This window comes from Alligator mississippiensis, chromosome 2 (genome assembly GCF_030867095.1).
Source record: "Alligator mississippiensis isolate rAllMis1 chromosome 2, rAllMis1, whole genome shotgun sequence".
NCBI classification, from domain to species: Eukaryota; Metazoa; Chordata; order Crocodylia; family Alligatoridae; genus Alligator; species Alligator mississippiensis.
In genome coordinates this window covers 61,654,200-61,675,186 of record NC_081825.1, presented here as the reverse complement: position 1 = coordinate 61,675,186, position 20,987 = coordinate 61,654,200, and the positions used below count along the sequence as shown (strand labels likewise).

General features: G+C 41.4%; 1 protein-coding gene across 3 annotated transcripts in view; it reads right to left on the bottom strand.

The window, feature by feature from the left end:
* Positions 1-322: 322 nt before the first annotated feature.
* Positions 323-20,987, bottom strand: part of TRMT9B (tRNA methyltransferase 9B (putative)) — a 48,247-nt gene continuing 27,582 nt past the window's right edge. For all 3 annotated transcript variants that reach the window (XM_019481278.2, XM_059721773.1, XM_019481277.2), the window contains exons 3-4: positions 17,498-17,671; positions 323-8,302 (exon numbers count right to left, since the gene is read on the bottom strand). In XM_019481278.2, coding sequence (XP_019336823.1) covers positions 7,245-8,302; positions 17,498-17,671 — 1,232 coding nt within the window. In that variant the 3' untranslated portion in view covers positions 323-7,244. The remainder of the gene's footprint in view (positions 8,303-17,497; positions 17,672-20,987) is intronic.

Below are 20,987 nucleotides of genomic sequence, written 5' to 3'. Positions count from 1 at the left end.
ATTCCTGTTGTCCTAAAGCAGAGGTTAAAGGAAAAAGTAAAGACATACTTCCATTCCTCTGTGAATAGTACAAGCAGCAAGGGAATAGATAGGCTTACTGGCCAGTTTAGAAAACAAGAATCACAGAGAGAATCAAAAGAATTTTAAATTTTTTTAAAGGCAACAAGACCTAGAAAAGCCTTACTTTTTGGTTCTAAAGGGCTGAACATAGATCAGCTTGGGTATCAAATTGGCATGATCCAATAAATACTGAGCAAATTACTCTAACAACAAAAAGCTTCTCAATCTGAACAACCAGCAAGAACTTCCCATACAGAGTTGCTAGTGGATATGTCATCTTTATTAATGTATCTTAAAATATGTAACATCTACAAGAAATAATATTTTAACAAAGCAATAATTAATTTCAGCCAAATGATGGTTCATATCTGAAGTGATTACAGTGTGGTATTTAAACACAAACTTGGCCAGAAGATTTGAAATTACAGTCATAGGTAACTGCCAGAATAAATGCATAAGATTTACAAGTATGAGATTCACCACAGATATTAAGCTGTATATTTTTAAATTAGTAATAGTGAAGCATCCAAGTTGCACTGCATATGAGTCCAACTCCTACAAACACAGTTCCCTCCTGTGGTGCAACATTAAAGTCAGTTCATTGCAGACAGGACAATAAATGTGGTCAGATGCAATTACAGGATAAGAGCCATGGTTTTTAATCAGGCCACAGTCAGATTGCTCTTTAACAGTGCTATGCAGCTCTAACATGCATACATCTTAACCAAACGTGATTTTAAAGTGTACATATACCTAAGAGAAATATAAACATGTATCACAAAAAAACACCATCATGTGAGTATACAGCCTTTATCACCCATTTGTGCTTTTAAAACTATTTCCTTCTTCAGCTTGGAAGAAGGTAAAAATTAATTATATTTTGTAGAAAAACAATTGTGTTCACTATATAAATATTCACACTTACTTCAAAAAAGGCAGAATGACATTTATCAAAGATTGCAATTTTACAGTTCCATCAAAAAATGTTTGTTCAATTGTAATCTGATATGTTCTTTCTTATTGCCGGTGTTCATTTAGATTACATATTTTAAGATTTAACAAAATAGCAGCATGTGTTCAGTCAATTCAGACTGGTAATACTCAATAGCAAGTTATAAAGGAAGGAAACGGGGCATCTTTCATTGTGTGACCAAGATGTCTCCAAATACAACTTAAAAATGGCTTCAAAATATAGTGAGGAAGAAATACCAAGAAATAAATCCTTTATGCATGTGCTCAGACCTGTAAATAAAGTAAAATAGACACCTCAGACCAGCCCTGAGCATCTCTCTCAGAACAGTCTGAGTCTGGCCCCTGGGTGGGCCCTCACTAAGCAACTTAAGCCTGATCCCAAGATTTCTTCACTGTCTAATTTGTAAGCCTGCCCACATGCAGTGGGCAGGGCTTATTTCTCAGTGCTGTTCCCACATTCACTTGGGAAGTAACTTAGACATAATCTCAAGGGCCAAAAACTGCTGTTTTGTCATTACTGAGCTCATCTACACATGCAATTAATGAACAGCAATAAAGTCCAGTACATATCACATCTGAGTTTATTGCTTCTGGGTGCCACGTTTGAATGTGTGCCTGCAACCACAGCACATTGAGCTGGGGTGGAACAGTCCTGGCTGGCAGGTGGCCTTGAGGCTCAGCCTGCCAGCCTGGGACTGCTCTGACCCAGCTCAACTTGTTGTGGAGGGGCTGGCTGGGGCATGGAGGCTTCAGTGAGGAGCTAGCCAGCAGTCAGCCCCTTCACTGAAGCACCCTTGTGCCCCAGCCAGGCTCATCAGCATCTACATGTGCATTGCTGTGGAGTAAAAAACTCTGCCACAGCATGATACTTGTATTTACAAGTACTAACCTGTAGCAGAGTTAATTAGTTTACTCCATCCTAATAGCACTACACATGTAGATGCTGAGATGTTTACTGTGGAGCTAATTAGTCAACTCCGCAGTAAATGTTTCATATAAATGTGCCTACTGAAAGTCTTGTTTTGTAAGATGTGCAGGAAGTTTATGTATGTAATGTTAATTATGGACTTCTCAATAGCATTTTCACTTTTCTAAATGTGCTAAAATATGAAACTAGGGACCAGATTCTATTCACCCATTAAGCATCTAAGTGAACTCAGATACTTAAGTGTGATTCTATTCTATTCCACCCTGTTCAGATACACTGAAGAATCTACTTCTGTAGCACACGGTCATCCTACCCTTAAGACTGAGTCACAAAAAAGCAGTAATGAAGAGGAGCACCCAGCCATCTTTGCATTAATTGTTTTTCAGCAACTTAAGCAAGATGGAATAGAATCATACTTAAGCACCTCAATCCATTGAAGCACTTAATAGGTGGACTATAATTTGCCCTAGTATCACAAGAGGTTCCTGGGTAATGTCATGCTGATCAAGATAAAGGAGGGTAATCAAAAGAGACATTAAAAGCATTAAGAGAAGAGATGAGTACTTACAGCCTTACCCAGTCTTTACATAAAGGAAGAAAAGGTCTGATTCAAATACCTGCTGAGCAGGATGCCGTTTTATGATCTGGCTGCTCCCTTGCTGTTAGGAGTTTTGTCAAATGAAGGCTTTGTAGCCCCAAAGGAAAAAAAAATGGGAGGAGTATACCAAAAAATAATTGATCATAGGATAAATAGTGTCATCAATCCCCCTCAGATGTAGCCCAATGTAGCAGTGACAGTTTAAAACCAGAAGAGGAAATCAAATAAGAAATAATAATTGGGAATATCTATGACGTGGCTAAACTTGCTCAAACCAAGAATCACAGTAAGACCATAAGCAAATACCTTTAAAAATACCTGACATGACAGGTCTTATTCAGCCAACTAACAGAAGAACTGGAGCTTAGAAAGTGAATTTAGATGTTCACAAGAAGATGCCACCCAAGGAAAAGGAAGAGCTGAAAAAACTACTTAATTTTGTGAAAATTAGTTAGCATGCTGAAATCTGACATTTGCTTACTGCAGGACGGACTCTGCAAAAATGTCGATAACAAAAATGCAATGCTCTTGCTTTGTATGAATTAAAACTGGCTGTCAACTTACGTTTTTTTATAATGCCAGTTTCTAAGGAATTTGTGGTAGCCAGATAAAGGGTGTATTATTAAAGTTGGGTGCCTAAAAATAGCTAAATAAATAATTAAACCCCTACAAAAAAGGGACTTGGTTTCCATGGATTTTGAGCACTCAGAGTCCCAAGAAAATATCCATCTGGAGGCAACCCAGTTAAAAAATGTAATCAGACTTCCTAACCTTAGGCCAGGGCTGTCCAACTGGTGGCCCAGAGGATTAAATTGCAGCCCCCAGGCTCCTGCCTGCCTACAACAGCAACCAAAGTCTGTGGGCTCCACCACCCTCCACTGGCTTCCATTTCCTGCCTCTAACCCAGGAGGTAGGGCAGTGCAGGGAACAGCAAGGGGAGCTGAGGGCAACTCTGCAGCCATGCATGGAGTAGGGGGTGGGGAAGGGGGCAGAAATAGGGTTGCACAATTGGTGCAATGGTGGGGGGGTACCACAAAGGCATGGATTGCAACAGAGGGAATTTGTGCTCACACATCCACGCACTGCAGCGCGAGGGGCAGGGAGAGAAGAGCTGCATTCACATGCCTATGCAGTACAATGGGTGGTGGGACACCCAGTGCAGCGGTAGAGTATGGGGTGTCCTTGTGAACACATAGTTTCATAGTAGCTAGGGTCAGGAGGGACCTGAACAGGTCATGTAGCCTGACCCCCTGCCACAGGCAGGAATGAATGCTGGGTTCACAAGACCCCAGACAGGTGATCGTCCAACCTCCTCTTGAATTTGCCCAAGGTAGGGGTGAGGACCACTTCCCTGGGAAGTTGGTTCCAGATTTTGGCCACCCCAACTGTAAAATATTGCCTTCTGATCTCTAACCTAAACCTATTCTCCATCAGCTTATTACCATTGTTCCTTGTCACCCCAGGTGGTGCTGGGGAGAAAAGGGCTCTGCCTATTTGCTGTTGATCTCCCCTGATGAGCTTGTAGGCAGCCACCAGGTCCCCCCTCAGCCTCCGCTTGCTGAGGCTGAACGGGTTTAGGTCCCTCAGTCTCTCCTCACAGGGCCTGTCCTGCTGCCCTCTCACCAAGCGGGTGGCCCTCCTCTGAACCCTCTCCAGGCTGGCCACATCCCTTTTGAAGTGCAGTGCCCAGTACTGGACACAGTACTCCAACTGCGGCCTGACCAAAGTCACATAGAGGGGGACTATCACCTCTCTGGACCGGCTTGAGATGCACCTTTGGATGCGTGACAAGGTATGGCTGGCCTTGCTGGCTGCGGTCTGGCATTGGCAGCTCATGTTCATCTTGGAGTCAATAATGACTCCAAGATCCCTTTCCGCCTCTGTGCTTTCAAGAGGGGAGCTCCCCAGCCTGTATGTATACTGTGGATTCCTTCTCCCAAGGTGCAGCACCCTGCATTTATCTACGATGAACATAATACAGTGAGGAGAGGGGTGGGGAGGGAACGTCCATGCAGCCTGTGGCTCAGCTGGTGCAGGCCCCGGGACTTGTGCCCCGTTAGGCTAGAAAGAATCCCAAGAGATAAATAATCTTTGCTTTGGTTCGGTGTTTACACCGTAAGGGTAGACTTCATTTTTTGGCAGGGAAAGGAATGACATAGTTATTCCCTTCTGTATTTTTAGAACAAACTGGGGGAGGAGGTGGGGGTAGAATACAGTGGTACAAATAAACAATCTGGTCAATGAGGAAAAACAATGAAGGTTGGTCTATTAAGACAACATTAGCATAGGAATATATATTATTAAATGTAAATTACTAGTAGGTAGCTACATAGGGAAGTATTCTTTTCCATCCAAGTGTACAACTAAACAACCCAAGAACTGTCAACTTACATATGGTGAATTGGGTAAAGTTTTGAAAGCACTTACAGCAGGCTTGCTACTTCAGTGCTGCTGTTAAGACTCCTATATACTAAGCATCTCCAGTAATGACCCGGACAATTTAATTATGAGGGTCAAATTATTTACTCACTTCAAAAGCTGCAAATACAGAGGGCTCGAACCTCAACTAGTGTGAACTGATTAAGCTTCACTGACGTAAGTAGAATCAATGGAGCGGTTTTCACTAGTGTAATTCCACTGCCTGCGTACAATATTTAGCCCTAGAAATGCAGTGACTAAATGTAGACAGAGAGGTCCTGATGGCCTAACCCTGCTCTCTTGATAGCAAATCCAGTTTTGCTATTGAACCAATGAACCAGATTTTTATGTTCTTCCTCATGTGACATACAACTTTATGTTATAATCTATTGCCGGTTGCAATCAATCAGGTTACTTGAGGAGCCAAATGCTGCTCAGCATGAGTCAAGGTGGTGTAATACAATACAATGGGTGTATGATTGAACAGTGCACTCAGCAAACTTACCCTTGCGAATAAGCTGCATTTTTCTAAGAGAAGGAAGTTATCAAAATTATGCTTGTAGGCTTTCTTTGGTTTCCATCACCAAGAGACATCAGGGGCTGTTCCTTTTCAAATGTGGAAGATATGGATTTTAAGGATTTTTTAATCCAATTCCCAATACTGTATTTTATCGCATACAACATGTACCCCTCCCCAAATAAAACGTGCACCTTGTCTTTGGAAGGCAAAATATAGAAAAAATATTTTTTACAGCTTGATGATTAACTGTGTGAAATAGTCATAATAGGAAACATAAAAAGGTCCAGGAGGTGTGGGAACTTTTTCAGGTGGCAGACTGTCTTCTGTAATGCCACACATCCAGGACACTCTACGTTCCTAAGAGGACTTACTCCGTGTCACACAAGTTAGATCCCAAACCTTTTCAAAGGGCAGTAGCAAGCTCTTTACTATAAGTCTTTTTTTTTATATCAGCTCCTGTAAATAAAGTGTTGTTTCCATATAACAAGACTCATCAAAATACTACCAGCACCTCACTTGCTACTTCAAGCACAAGCTACAGTGCTCAGTCAAAAGCTATGGCTGTGAGAGGGTTAACACAAGAGGCTGCCCCTTCAGTTTGCTGAGCAGCCACAAGCACTAGCCATCTTGACAGCTGCATGGTCTGCATAATGTCTCAAGGCACACTGCTTTTCCAGTGAAGAAACCAGCCTCCTCACTTAAAACACACAGCCCAATTTTCAGGGGCTGATTTGGGGGGAAAAGATTCATGCAGTATGTGAGAAAATACAGAATTGTATTTCTTGAACTCAAGTCTTCTGCCTCTGCATTTCTCTGGACATGTTTAAGACAAAAGAAAGCATACCGTGTCACCTAACTGAGTTGATGCAATATAATAGCCAAGAAAGCTTTTTAAACTAAGCTATGACATTGGAATCATATTAATTTCATGTAGCCTCCGCGTATATGCATATCACATAGATTTGATTTTCCCTACTTGTTAAATTAGTTAATGGGTTATTAATACTAGTCTTGGTAAACTTTATTTATAGATGACCTAAAATAACTTCTAAAACCATAGAAAATAAGTTAGTTTCTTTCTGATGGAGAATACATAAGACTGAATACCAACCTAAAGCATAAACTAGTTTATTTAAAAAAAACAAAATCTTGATCACATGCAGCTGACTCATTTTCTCCAGACTGTGAAAAACGAATAATAAATTACTCAGGGCTTGATCTTCTAAATGCTTATGCCCATGAATGAACTTTACCAACAATAATAAAGTATCATGGGATCATTCTGAACTACAGTAATGTAATGTAATTAAGCACATGCTTAACTTTAAACATGTGCTTAAGTCCCCAAATAGGCATCTTAGAAGCATGGGACTGTAGAATCAGGGGGATAGTGAGTAAAGTAACACACACCCTTAAGTGTTTTCAGGACCAAGCCTCACTGTTGTCAAGGGGAATATTTATCATAAGAGATGCCCTGATCCTTATCTTATAAAAATTATCTCTTTTTTAATAAAAATACATTTAAAAAACTCAGACATTTGCTAAAAGCAATATAAAACTCTCAGGTTTGAACTTTGTAAAAGCCTATCTTTACCAAAACATAAGTGTCATTTGCCACATACATTCTTATTTACAGTATTTACAAATAAATATACACAGCAAAATCAGGAATGGATGGCACACACCTATATAAGACAGAAATTCCATTTTACCTTGCATAATCACAAGAATACAAGCAGCAGCTCAAATTATGCAACCTTGAAGTTTTTGTGTTGTTCTGTTTGCAGTGATTTTCCTAACTTCTCTGCAATTATGCACCAGTTCCCATGATCATAGCAAGAAGAAAGAATCTGAAGCTCATGCACATTCTCTTCTACTAGACAGCAAAGCTCCCCTTCCCGAAAAACATGATAATAACGCATGAAGGCTTTTGTATCCAATGTGCCAGTAGTCTGATCTCCAACAGTCACTGCTGCATCCAAAATTGAATCAGTAGAGTCAGTTGTTGAAGTTCTTTTAAAGAGTTTGCTAGCTGGAGACTTATCACCTTCATCCTTTTTACAAGTACAGCTGCAATCTTTGTCTTCCATAAGGCCACTTAATGATGATGTTTCTTCATGCTTGCTCTGAATGTCTTGCTCTCCACTTAAATCTCTTGTTGCATTTGAGGCTGCCATCCATTGTGCTTTCCCAAGAGACACACTTTCCAGAAACACTTCATCATCATCTAAACTTCGTTCTTTTAACAATGGCCCAGGATGACCTAAATCTAAACTGCAGTGCCTTGAAGGCTGAATGGATATTGCGCTATTTGTCCATCTGCCTATGTTCTTCTCCTGCTTCACCTTTTCAGGTTGCTTTCGCAAAGCTGATTCATCAAGGGATCTGGAGAAAAACCACAAACGAAAAGATCTCCCCAGTGCCCTATAGAATCTGTTTTCTTCTTCAGACATTTTCATGCAACAGGTTCCTGGTAAGCAATGGTCTGTACTGTGGGAATGTTTTGAATCAAAATCCAGTTTAGGATTAACTGCGTAAGCACACTCAGAGCCTGTAAATTGTTGTAGGTGTATATCCTGATTCTTAGCATTAAGTTCATTCTTATCCCCAGTCTGATTTGATTCTGAAAAAGGCCGGGAGCACAAGGCCCTATTCCAAGGAACAAAAACATCTTGTTTCTCAAAGCGACGATTCTTTTGTTCCATAGCCCAAACATAAATCATCATCTGGCCTCCAGGCATCAACACCCTGGCCATTTCCTTTATTGCTTTGATTCTCCTCTGTTTTGTTGAAAAATGGTGAATCACTGTGAAGGCAGTTAAATTTAAAGGCATGTTAAATATTACTACTGGTTCTTTATTTCCCTCCTTCATGCTTAAAAGCCCCTTTTTTAGTTAATTTGGTGTCCAGGAAATATATTTTGACAATACTTGAACTAGAAATTCTCTCTCTAGCCACAGAGTACGTATAGCAAAAGTCAAACACAATGCAAGCTTCCTCTTTACCTTCTTGACAACATGCTTTACCTAGAGCTAGTTGCAAAAATATAAGCCAAACTATTTGTCTTCAGAAAACCAAGCCTATTGAAATACTCTACAAGATCATGTCACTTTTTAATATAAATTTTGCTTTGGAAAAAAAAAGTCTGGACAAAGTCAAAATAATTCTTTCCAACATTTTCTAAATGAAATGTGTCATTCTGAGGTGATTTATCTTTTGAACTTTTTAATTGTGTGTATTTTTTTAGATAATTAAATCAAAGCAATTTTGATCGTTCTGAAACTAAATTCTTTTCCTTTGTAAGGAATTTCAAAACTTCAAGGTTTAACTCTAATATGCAATAAAACACACTTTGAAATCTCTGGATGTTTCAAGAAATAAAATTTCTGTCTCTTTGAAGGTCCAACTATCTTTACCCCTGTCCTGAAGGGACCACCTCTAATGGTCAAAGAACAGCTGAAGGCATGAACAGATGACATGGTTACACCAGCGAATCAGTATCACACTGGTGTGAAAAATTGCAGACAGACAATATACACCCCAAAACTACAGTAACTTGGTGAAGAATTATCTCTGAAATAATCTGGGGTAAAATTATTGTGTAAATTGCATCAGTTTAATTATTGTCTCTCCACATCCATCTCAGAATAGCTGTTTGCTCATAAACTTCATGAGACAGGGAAAGCATAAAGTCAGCAGAACTAAGACACTGGGTTTCAAAAAATTGTATTTCAACTGATTCAAGGAGATAGTAGGTATGGTGCCATGGGAGGAGAAACTGAAGGATAAAAAGGGCTGTGGATAGCGTCTTGTTGAGCTTCCCAACACAATGGGAGCACAAAAAGAATGGCAACAGAACCAATGTGGCTACGCAGCAAACTTCCAGGATGCCTCATAATACAGCATATGAGCAATGGAAAGATGGGCAGGTCACCAAGTAAATATACCAGAAATTAGTAAGAACCTGCAGGAACAAAATCAAGGTGGCAAAGGTGAAAAAAAGAGTTTCACCTGGCAAGAGAAGTTAAAGTTAATAAGAAGAGGTTCTATAAATGTGTTGGTCAGAAAAGGAAGAATAAGGAAGCTTTGGGTCCACTGCTGAAAGCTAAGGTGACCAGTTAACAGAAGATTCAAAGAAGGCAAAGCTAATCAATAGCTACTTTGCCCCCGACTTCACAGAAAATTAAGTTGCAGTGAAACAGCTAATAAGGATTATTTGGATAAGGGAGGGGACAAACTGGAGGTTGAGATAACAGAAGAAACAGAGAGCTTTTGACAGGTCTCAATTAATAAATCATCAGGGTCTGATGAACTTTAATCCCAAGGTACTAAAGGAACTAGCAGAGATCTCACAGACCTTGACAATAATATAATGAAATCATGGGATTCCGGTGAGACAGCAGAGGACCCGAAGAGGGCCAACATAGAGTCACTCTTTAAAAAAAGGGAAAAGAGGAGGACCTGGGGAATAACAGGTTAGTCTCACCTCAACACCTGGGAAGCTACTGGAGCATATCAGGAAAGTAATTTACACACATCTGGAAGACGAAAGTCTGATCACAAGCAGCAGCGTGGATTTACTAAGAACAAATGATGCCAAACAAATCTGACTGTCCTTCTTTGACAAAATAAATAGTTGGGTGGATGAAGGGAATGCAATGGATATAGTGTACTGGACTTCAGCAAGGCTTTTGACAAACTTCCACATTCAAGCCAGATAAAATTACTACAATGTGGATAAACAACTGGTTCACTAGCTAAAGGGAATTATAAATGGATCCATATTCAAATGACAGGAAGTTCCAAGTGCAGCCCATGGGGGTCTGTCCTGGGCCCAGTGCTGTTCAACATGTTTCTTAATGATTTGCCAACCAGAATAGATAGCTTCTTGAGCAAAGTTGCAGAGGGAGGACACAAAACTGTGAAGGAGTGCAAACATACTAAAGGACATGAGCACAATTCAGAGGAATTTTGATAAATTAGGAAGCTGGGCGAAAGCCAAGAGGATGAAATTAAATACTGACAAATGCAAGATGTTATACCTCAAGAAGAATCAGAAACATAAATGTGAAATGGGTGACAACTGGCTGGGTGGCAGCACTACAGAGAAGGATCTAACAGTCTGGATGGAACAGAATCAATAAAAGTCTGCAGTGTGATGCAGCTTCACAAAAGGCTGCAGTCAATAGGAGTTTTTCAGTTTTCGGATGCATCAACAGGCACATCAGGTGCAAGACACAGGAGGTGCCAGTGCCTCTTTACTTGGCAAACCATATGAGGTTGACAGAAACAGGCACTTTCAGCTTGCAAGATAGATAGTTAAGAGGGGATAGGATAGCAGCCTTAAAATATTTGAAGGTCTCCTATAAAGAGCAAAAAGAGGGAGCACACCTTTTTTCCACTGTTGCAAAGAGCAGGACATATCCCAATGGCTTGAAGTGGCAGCAAAGTAGGTTTAGATTGGATATCAGGAAAAACCTCTTCACTATTAGAAAAATAAAGCAGTGGAATAGACTGCCTAGGGAAGCTGTGGAATTTTCATCACTGGAAATTTTCAATAAGAGGTTGGATAAGTATTGGTCAGGGAAGATCTAGGAGTAACTACACTGAAGTTGCTTTTTGAAGCACACAGCCGGAAGCCCAAAAGGTCCGTTCCCCTGCCCTCCTCCCCCAACCCCACAAACTGGAAGATAATAGGGCTGTGTGAAGCTTTGGTCGCTGATTTGATTTGGCAGAGTTTCGGCCCAATTCGGCAGCCAAATCTCCAAATCCAAATCGAATCAGGAGACCCTTTAATCTCTCTGAACTGAATCGGAACCCTCCAAATTGATTCGGAGAGATTCGATGATTCGGACATGGACATGGCTTTAAATGTTTTTTCTACATACCTCAAGGTGCCAGGCAGCTCGTGAATGCTGAGATGGTGAGGCGGATGAAATGTCCCACAGGAGCATGGGAGGGGTCCCCAGCATGCTCAACGGCAGACCAGGAAGTGGACCAGAAGCATGTCCGGTCCACTTCCAGGTCTGTCACGGAGCATGTGGAGGACCCTTCCCCCGCTCCCCGCCCCCAGCTCAGCAACTGGTGCCTTCTGGGTCTGGGGGGCACCCCCACAGCCAATCACTGAGCTGAGGGGGTGTGGAGGGGTGTCCCCCATGCACTCAGCAGTGGACCCAAAAGTGGACCGGAAGTAATTCTGGTCTGCTTCCAAGTCCACAGCTGAGCATGCAGTGGGACCCCCCTCCCCCCGCACTCCTGTCGCCCCACCATCGCAGCATTCACAAGCCACACCTGGTACCTCGAGGAATGTAGAAAAAACATTTAAACCTGTGTCTATGGCCAAATCGCTGATTCTCCAAATCAGCATCTAATCTTCAGATTCCGATTCAACCAAATCAAATCAGGGACAGTGATCCAAATCAACGAATCAAATCACTGTCCCCCAATTCAGGCCGAATCCAAATTGAATATGGCCTGTTTCACACACCCCTAGAAGATAATGAGAAAAGCTGTGCCGCCTACAGTAGGTGGATATTGGAGAAGACCATGCTCAGCAGCAGGGAGAATGAAGTTGAGCTCTACAACCAACTAGTTACAAAAGAAGAATAAAGCAGCTGAGATAAAATAATGGAGGGGATATTAGGGCCTTGTTGCACATTAATTTTAGGTGGCTTCTGGAGCTCTTAATCCCTGGATTATCCACACATTAATAACTGAATCTAGTTTTAAGCACACTTTAGGTGGCTTAAAGTTACGCCACTCCAGGGTAGGTTTATCTCTGATCTGTGCTACCCAGCTCATGTTCCATTAGTGTATGGCCACTCCCCACAGATGAACTACCCAACTTGCAGTCCTCCAGCTTCCCAGGATGCAGTGTCCCCTCCCAAGCCCTCTTGTTTTGTGTGGACAAACTTTCCAGCCCCTGAACTCTATACTGCCTGGGGGACAGTTCTGGCACCAGACCAACTCCCCCTTCCCATCTCTGGGACTGCGACCTTCCCATCCCCAGGACTACAACCCCATGCAAACAGCCTGCAGAGCACATGCCAGCTAGCCAGGTTGCAGGGAACAGTGAGGTTCAGGAGTGGGGCCTAGGGTGGGTGGAAGGCGACAAAGTAGGGATCAGATTGGATCCCCATGAGCTGGGCCTCCTTCCCACAGCAGGGACAGCAGTTCCCCCCAAAACACCTTCCTTACTGCTCCTACCTTCCAAACACCCTGGGAAGCCCAACCAGCACCCCCCATTCCTCAATCCCAATCCCAAATCCTAAATTTATTAAGCCTTCTTTAATTTACTTCCTCTTTATTTTTAATATATTTTTTACTTCTTTTTATTTTAGTCTTCCATGGTTGACTTCCTTCATTTTGCCACCCTTCCCCCACCCCCATTTCCTTTCCACCTTCCATTTCATTACCCACCCCATCCCATTAACTCTCTGCCTCCCAGCTTCATGTTCCTGCCCCCACAGAACCCATCTCTCACACACCCTAGAGCAAGGATAGAAGCCTGTCTGGCTCACCAGCCCTGTAGTGGCAACTCGGAGCTGTAACTCCTAGTCACCCCCACAGCTTGCCAGCCCTCAAGTGGCAAGTCACAGCTGTACAGGTGGGGGGAAGTCAGAGAAATTTTTTAGCCTTAGGGTGTGACTGCTCCAAACTCAAAGTAAGCACTAATACCCGTGAGCATCTGAGCAGCATAAAGTGCAATGTGTAACAAGGTCCTTAGAAAAGGGAGTTCTGGTTGTCCAGTTAAATGGTGAGATTTGTGGAATTACGCTTGCTGTCCCCAGGTTGCAGAGCACAATGGAGGGTGTTTGTTCCCATGCCTCTGGGCTTTCCTGGTTGTCTCACAAAGCCAGGAAGGAATTTTTCCCCCTTCTATTGCTACACATAGAAGGGTTCTTTTTTTGTCTTCCTCAGAAACATTGAGTGCTAGCTGCAGCCAAGGCTGGAGATTTTGACTGGCATGTGCCAATGCTGCTGCTGGGATTCTAACTCAGAGGCCCATAAGAGGGCCTCGACCCTCTGCTCAAGGTCAGACCAATCACCACATTTGGGATCAGGAGAGAGGCTTAGCCCAGTTTGACTGGTATGGATTGTGAGGGTTTTACCCTCCTTGTTATCAGGGAACATGACCCACTTCTTGGACCTCTCAAGTGCATTTTAACAACCCTTGAAGCAGCATGATACTGACAGCCCTTATGCTCCTGCTTTACCATTGGAGATTACAGTGTTTTTGGTATATTTGGACAATATACCTTGTAGCTGTATGACAGGATTGACTGTATAATTTTAGGAATAGGTTAAGCAAGGACTTGTATGGGATGGTTTGGACAAAGATGATCCTGCTGCATGCAGGAGATTGAACCAGATGACCTCAAGAGGTCCCTTCCATTCCTACTTTTTTATGTTTCTATGATTACCTACTCCCTGGGTTCCCAGCAGTGAGGCGTAGAAATATATATACCTATCAGATGCACCTACTCCAGAGCAGCTGCCTGTCTGTCCTTTCCTAATGATCAGGTAATTTACACTGGTATACAAAGGATGTAAATTACACTAGGAAATGTATTTTTCCTTCACCACCTAAGACTCCATGTCCAGTTCACCCACTAGGATCCCACTGAAATTTACAAATAATAGTAATATTAACTGATCCAACCTGTTCATATCATTAGGCATCTATAAACATGCTCTGAGAGGGGGACACTTTTATTAGTGCCCAAAGTATTACACGTATCAGCGTAATAATAAGAATTACTATTATTAAAGTGTCTGAAGCATTACATATATCAGTGTCCCCATGCTGAAAAATGGCAGCAAGGCACCTTGAACTAAAGCTTGTCGAACAAGCTTTACTTTAAAGTACCCCACAGCCATTTTTCACTGTGGGGACACTGATACATGTAACACTGGAGTCTGCTGGACTGCAGTAATTCCCATGCTTCAGCAGACTCAATTACAGCGCATGGAGCAGCCTCCCTGCACATGTATAGGAGCCCATTATGTTCAACAAACTACATGGCTAACAGATGGTACAATAAAAACTTTTGGTCAATACTAACCTAAAACAAATTCACATCGGTGACAATATCATATTGTTACTGTACCCTGGACTATCCACTCTTGCTGTATGCAATAGAATTAAATTACATTTCATTTTTATATGCTGTTCACTTTTTCCCCCCTAATATTCAAAGAATTAAGTAACCTTGAATACAAAAAAAGTAATCATGACCGCAACCAAATGTAACTGAATCATATAAATAGTTTCAAGATAACATGGTTTTATTTAAGTACATTTGGAGCATGTCCATCAAATATTCCAGATAAATACATACTGGACTTCATCAAAGCCTTTGATTCTGTTTCCCAAGAGATTCTCTCAACTAAATTGGAGGGTACTGGGCTGGATCAGCCTAAAGTGATATGGGTGGACAACTGGCTTAGAAGCCAATCCCAGAGAGTTGTAATCGATGCAATGGCCTCATCCTGGAAGGCCATCTCCAGTGTTGTTCCCCAGGGATCTGTGCTTGGAACTGTGAGCGTTAACATATTTATTAATGAGTTGGATGAGGGGGTGGAAAGCTCAATGATTAAGTTTGTGGATTATACTAAGCTGTGGGGAAACATGGGCACATCAGAGGTTAGGGTAAGGATCCAGGATGACCATGACAAACTGGTTTTATGGACGGAACGGAAACAGATGAGGTTGAACAGGGATAAGTGCAGGGCTCCTTATCTGGGTAGGAAGAACCTTCACCATAACTACATTGTGGTTGGTGGTACACTGGCTGGTACAGCATCTGAACGGGACCTGGGGGTCGCAATTGACCAGAAGATGAACATGAGTCAACAGTGTGAATGAAGCTGCCAGCAAGGCAAATAGAACTCTGCCGTTCATCAGCCAATGTGTTGGCAATAGATCCAGGGAGGTGGTTCTCCCTCTTTATTCAGTATTGGTGAGGACACAGCTGGAGTACTGAGTCCAGCTCTGGGCACCATACTTCAGGCAGGATGTGGATAAGCTTGAGAGGGTACAAAGAAGGGTCACCCATATGATTAGGGGCCTGAAGGAAATGAGGAGAGACTCCAGGAACTGGGCCTGTTCAGTCTGAGTAAGAGAAGACTGAGAGGTGACTTGATAGCTGCCTACAAGTACGTTAGGAGTGAACATCAAGATCTAGGGGAGCAACTCTTCAGGAAGGCACCTCAAGGGAGGATGAGAACCAATGGGCACAAGCTAATAGAGGAAAAATTTAGGCTAGACATAAGAAAAAACTTTTTTTCTGTAAGGGTTACCAGAATCTGAAACACGCTCCCAGCAGAAGTTGTGCAGTTGCCATCCTTGGATGTGTTCAAGATGAGATAAAACGGTACTAAAGGCTACTGACAGATCTGAAGGATTCTGTCACTAAGGTGACTTCCAATACCAGGAACATATAATCAGCCAACACAATCTGTAAAGTTCCTGTCTAAATAAGGTTCACATAATAAATCAAATTATCTTCACAGCTAAAATGTCATCATCCTAGTAGTAATATTAGAGTGATGTTGTATCAATGATGATCTAGGAATTATGCAAGGGACAAGGATATCTTGGGGTAATATCTTTTATTGGACTAACTGCATAGTTTGGATAAAGTTAGACAAGCTTCTGAATGCAAAGTTTTGTTCAAAAGCTTATCTAACTTTATCTCAGCCATGATCCAATAAAATCAGATCCAATTAAAGATTTAACCCAAAAAATCCTTACCTCTTAAATAATCTTCCTGGTGATTCTATAGACATATTAATTTGATCAATAGCAGAGAAGCATTTGATGACTGATATGAATATTTTCCCTTTTCATAAAAGAGGAAAAACAATTTGGCTGCAATGAGACAGATAAATATGTACTAGATTTCATTTTATTTAGGATGAACATTCATTACTGTTATATGTAAGAGAACATGATTATCATATTTATTCTCATCAATCTAGTAACTGGCCTAGGTAGGATGCAGGCAGGCAGGCAGATATATTTATTTTATATCCATTTATTATGCCAGTGTAACTAAGAGGTGACTCTGGCTCAGTCTCACTGGCAGGCAGTAAAACCTGTTAGTAAGGTAAATCTGCTAATATACTGGGCACTCTCTCTCACTCGAAGTTTGTGAATTTACTGAGGCATGGACCCACTGAAACATGTATTTCCTATGGCAAAACATTTTATTCACTACATAAAATTATTTCTCTGTGGTCAAATACAATGAACAACAGTATTTTTCATATTTTATCATTTGTATATAAGATGCTATTAGCAGTATTGTGCAGGTTAAATGGTACAATATAATAGTGATGATAGATACTACTAAACACATTTTAAAATGAATCCTCTACTATTCGACTTAAATATAGATGCACAGGACGTGGGTAATATTTTTAAAAATGAGTATCTGTTGGAGTTAGGCTTATAAATTCCTGACTCGTTTTAGAAAATGGGACATAGGCACTTAGGTTGTTTATGTTGTTTCGAATTTTTTATGCCTTGTCAGCACTAGAAAAAAAATGTACTCTTAACATATTACCTAAAGTATGCTAACTGACACATTAAAGTCCTAGCATAAACAAGGCAAATTGTAGCTTTAACATTTTACCTAGGCAAGGAAGACCCCTGGGAAGGAGGAAAGAGTATCCCTTGACCAACTAGCATGTATTAAAACTACAGATTGAATTGTTTATACTTGGAGTTTAATACGTGATAGTTAGCACATGTTAAATGCAAACAATTATCCCAGGAGAAAGCCATATACAGACTGTATACTTCCCTAGCCAGTACCATGGTTGTAAAATTGTATCAAATGCCTCTTCATTCTAAGGTTTCCAATCATGAATTCATGTTTTAAATTAAATCATTTAACAATAATCATAAGTGAAACATAGAAACAAACAGGAACATTAGCCAAAATATTTCACATTTACTTTGGCAGAGCACAAACATGCTCCCCTATCCTCTTACCTCCAATGGAGATGATTGTATTGAAACACTGATCCCTAAATGGAAGATTAAGGTTGTCACATACCAATACTTCACAATCTTTCTTCTTTGAAATTTCCACTAATGGCCCACAGTAATCACAGCCCAGATTATACACCTGACTGTTGACAGCGAGGTACTTTCCAGTCCCACAACCTAAAAAAGACACACTTCGTTATCATCATCTGCCATCCCTCACAGAATGAAAACATTTAGTGTGAAAATACTCTTTTTAATATTTCATTTTTTAAAAATAGTCTGGAAAAATGAAATAGGGGCTTGATCCTGCAGACTTCTTGCTCACTGGATTCATTTTATCGATTTAACCTGTATGTTCACATCACCAGGCATAGAGTAGTTTCCCCAATGACTAAATAAACATTTTGTTCCTTGGGCAGCATGCTTTTAAAAAGCTTCAAAAGACAACAAACAACATTAAAGCTCAACATTCTCCCCTCTGATCCACAGTCCACACACTTTTACACAGACTGCAAAGGTTTCTCTGATATCAGTAGAAATTCTACATTTGCAAATTCTACACTAGGCTCAAATGCTGCCACTCAGCCTAATACCCGGGTGCAAGGGATAGTCTCCTTGAGGTGCTGTGCAGGTAGAAGTGAAAGCAATCCTTCCATGCAGGTACTGGGCTACTCTGTAGCCACTACTACACACATCTCCTGGGCTACTACACACATCCCTTGTTAGTCTCTTTGCAAGGACTAACACTAACAAGAAGGATCAGTGAAGAAAGGGGTACTTAAGAATCTCTCCCTGTTCTCCATCCTGGGGCCATCATGAAGCAAAACACCATATTATATGTGTGTCACAGTACATATACCCCTCCAAATCCTGCCCTTACCTTTTGCCTGAGTTCAATTGGCAGTGGGAACTCTAGGGCTTCAGAGGAGAGAGCAGGATTTCCCTCAGACTGCTGCATATGTCCTAAAGAGCTGCAGCAGCTTAGAGGTGGGATTTTTTAACCACAAAACACATACTTAAAAATGGTAGAAGCTCACTGTTCCCTATACAAGAAAGAAGTATTTCAGTGTCACAGGTACATTCATCCTCTAACCATTTTTGCTTTACTCCATTACAGCAGTACATTTGTGTGACAAGCAGCTACAGAATGTGTCTTCTACCTGAAAGTATGTTTTGTATTACTAAAAGACTGGTGCTGTTCTAAATTGAAATCTTTCAGAGTGCTCTTCAATACCATATGCATCACAGGCACTTTTCCAAATTAGATTAGAAAACATTCAGCACAGTTATGGGTCAGTGGTGAGGAATAATCTCTGAAAATTTACAGCCCAGCAGCAGGGAAACAGCAAGACACAGAGAACCATTTCAGTATTAGTAATTCAATTTAAAAGCCTGCAGTTATCTTTAGAAACAGCACTGCAGCTGCTCTCATTGATGCTAATGTACAACATTATCTACAGATACAGCACAATATCAGTGGAAGAGCAGCAAAACACTTCAGGAAGATTACACGGAAGTTAGCTCAGGTTAAAAATGGCTACCCGATTTAACTTAGTTTGCCCATATGTGGACCGTGCACTAGCTAGGTGGATCTAAGTGCAAACTGTACAGAAGTTCAGGACAGTTAGATCAGTCTAAAAATGGCTGACCCAAACTAAATTAACCCTACCTCTAAGGTTCAGTCAATTTAGAACAGATCAGCCATTTTTAAACCAATTTAGATGTCCCAAACTTCTGTACAGTTCCCAGCACAACCCCAAGTATACGAAAGCCCTGTGGCTGGCCCCAGCCCTAGGGCTCCACTTTTCCAACCCCCTTACCCCACACCAGGCTATTCTTAGCCACCAGATGGACAACACCTCGGTCTCCCCAAGGCTTCCAATCTCCACATCCCACAAGCCCCTCCCAGTGCCACTTTACTGGAGTTCACCAGAGCCAGGAGCCAAGAAAGTAAGTCAGATTTGGGGGAAGAGTGGGATGAGGGGGAGTTGGTTCACTGGGGGGGGATTGTTCGTCCAAAGGTGGGGGGGCTAAAAATAGCCTCTGTCCTGAGGATGAGGAAGAGAGGATGAGGAAGAAATGAAAGAGGCTAATATGTGAAAACTGCTCAAAAAAATACGAGATGAAAACTTAAGAGGTATATGTTAATAAGAGAACAGGAGTTGTTAAATTGAGATAAGGTATTATTACTTATTGGTTTGGAATGCTCCTGTCTAAAAAATGTAAGTTATGTGTATATTAATTAGAATGTTTTAACTTCAATTAATTGATGGGCAGTTTTGATTAAGTGTTTTTCAGTGACTATTCCAGAATACGGGAACTGTAAAGTAGTTAATAAAATTTAGTGCTGGCAATAAATGGGTTACAGTTCCACATCAGAATAAAACTGAATATTGATTACCACCCCATGACATAATATATACAGGATCTTGATTTTTAATACTGTTCATGAGAATATGTCAGTGATTTCTATTTATGAAATAACAATCAGTTTTTGTGAAAACAAAATATAAGGTCAAAGTCTGAGTAGTTTATCCTCATGAAGAAACAACAGTAGGGCCATGAATGAAAGGACAGCTCATCTTATTACCATTAATATGTATGTGTAGCATTAATATGAGCATGTAAAGCAAGCAAACAAGAAGTATTTTGACAAAAATGTCATGTTAAGTTAAAAAAAAGGATATTGGTTATTAAGCATACACTGTGGCTAGGGAGAGACATTACACTCAAACTAGTTTAAGTCATCAGAAACTGGTTTAAAACTGTAACAGAACAGACATTCAGTGCACATAACCCAGTCTGAAAATGGCCAAAACTGGTTTGAGATAAACCTGGTTGAATCAGACTTAACTGATTTGGCTCAAACCAGTTTATGCAATGTCTGCCCCAAACCCCTTGCTGGTTTAAATTAAATCAGACTTGCCTAGATCCTGGAATGCTCTCTGGGCTGGGCAGAGCTCTATTCTCTGCTCCAGTGAGCTGAGCTGGCCCCTCTCTTCTGCTCTGTAGCCAGAGCAGGGGCAGGATGTTGCTGGCCTGCCACGGCCCTTGAAGCAAATTCCTCCCTCCGTCCCCTCTCCCCACCACCCTTCACTGGCAAACCCTGGGGACCACAGCTGCTGTGTGCCAGCCCCAGCAACACCTCCATGGCTTGCCTGCAGCCAGGCAGGGACAGAGTTAATTCCTCCCTCTGTCCCCTCTCTCCCCTAGAACCTCAAGGGGTTTGACTGCAGACTCTGTGGCTTGGGAGGGGATTAATTCCAGAGTGTGTCCCTAAGAGGGGTGGGAGAGGGCGGGAGTGAAGTAAACTAGTCCCCTATCTGCAGATCCAAGCCCTGCACCTGTGAGCCCAGAGCTAAGACCTGCAGAACCAGACTGAGAAGTGGGAAATGTTGGCAAAGACTTAACAATCATTATACATGCCAGAGATCTAGTTAAGGGAAGCTGCAGACAGCTTCACGAAAGATGGCAGAAAGCTACATACCTAAAC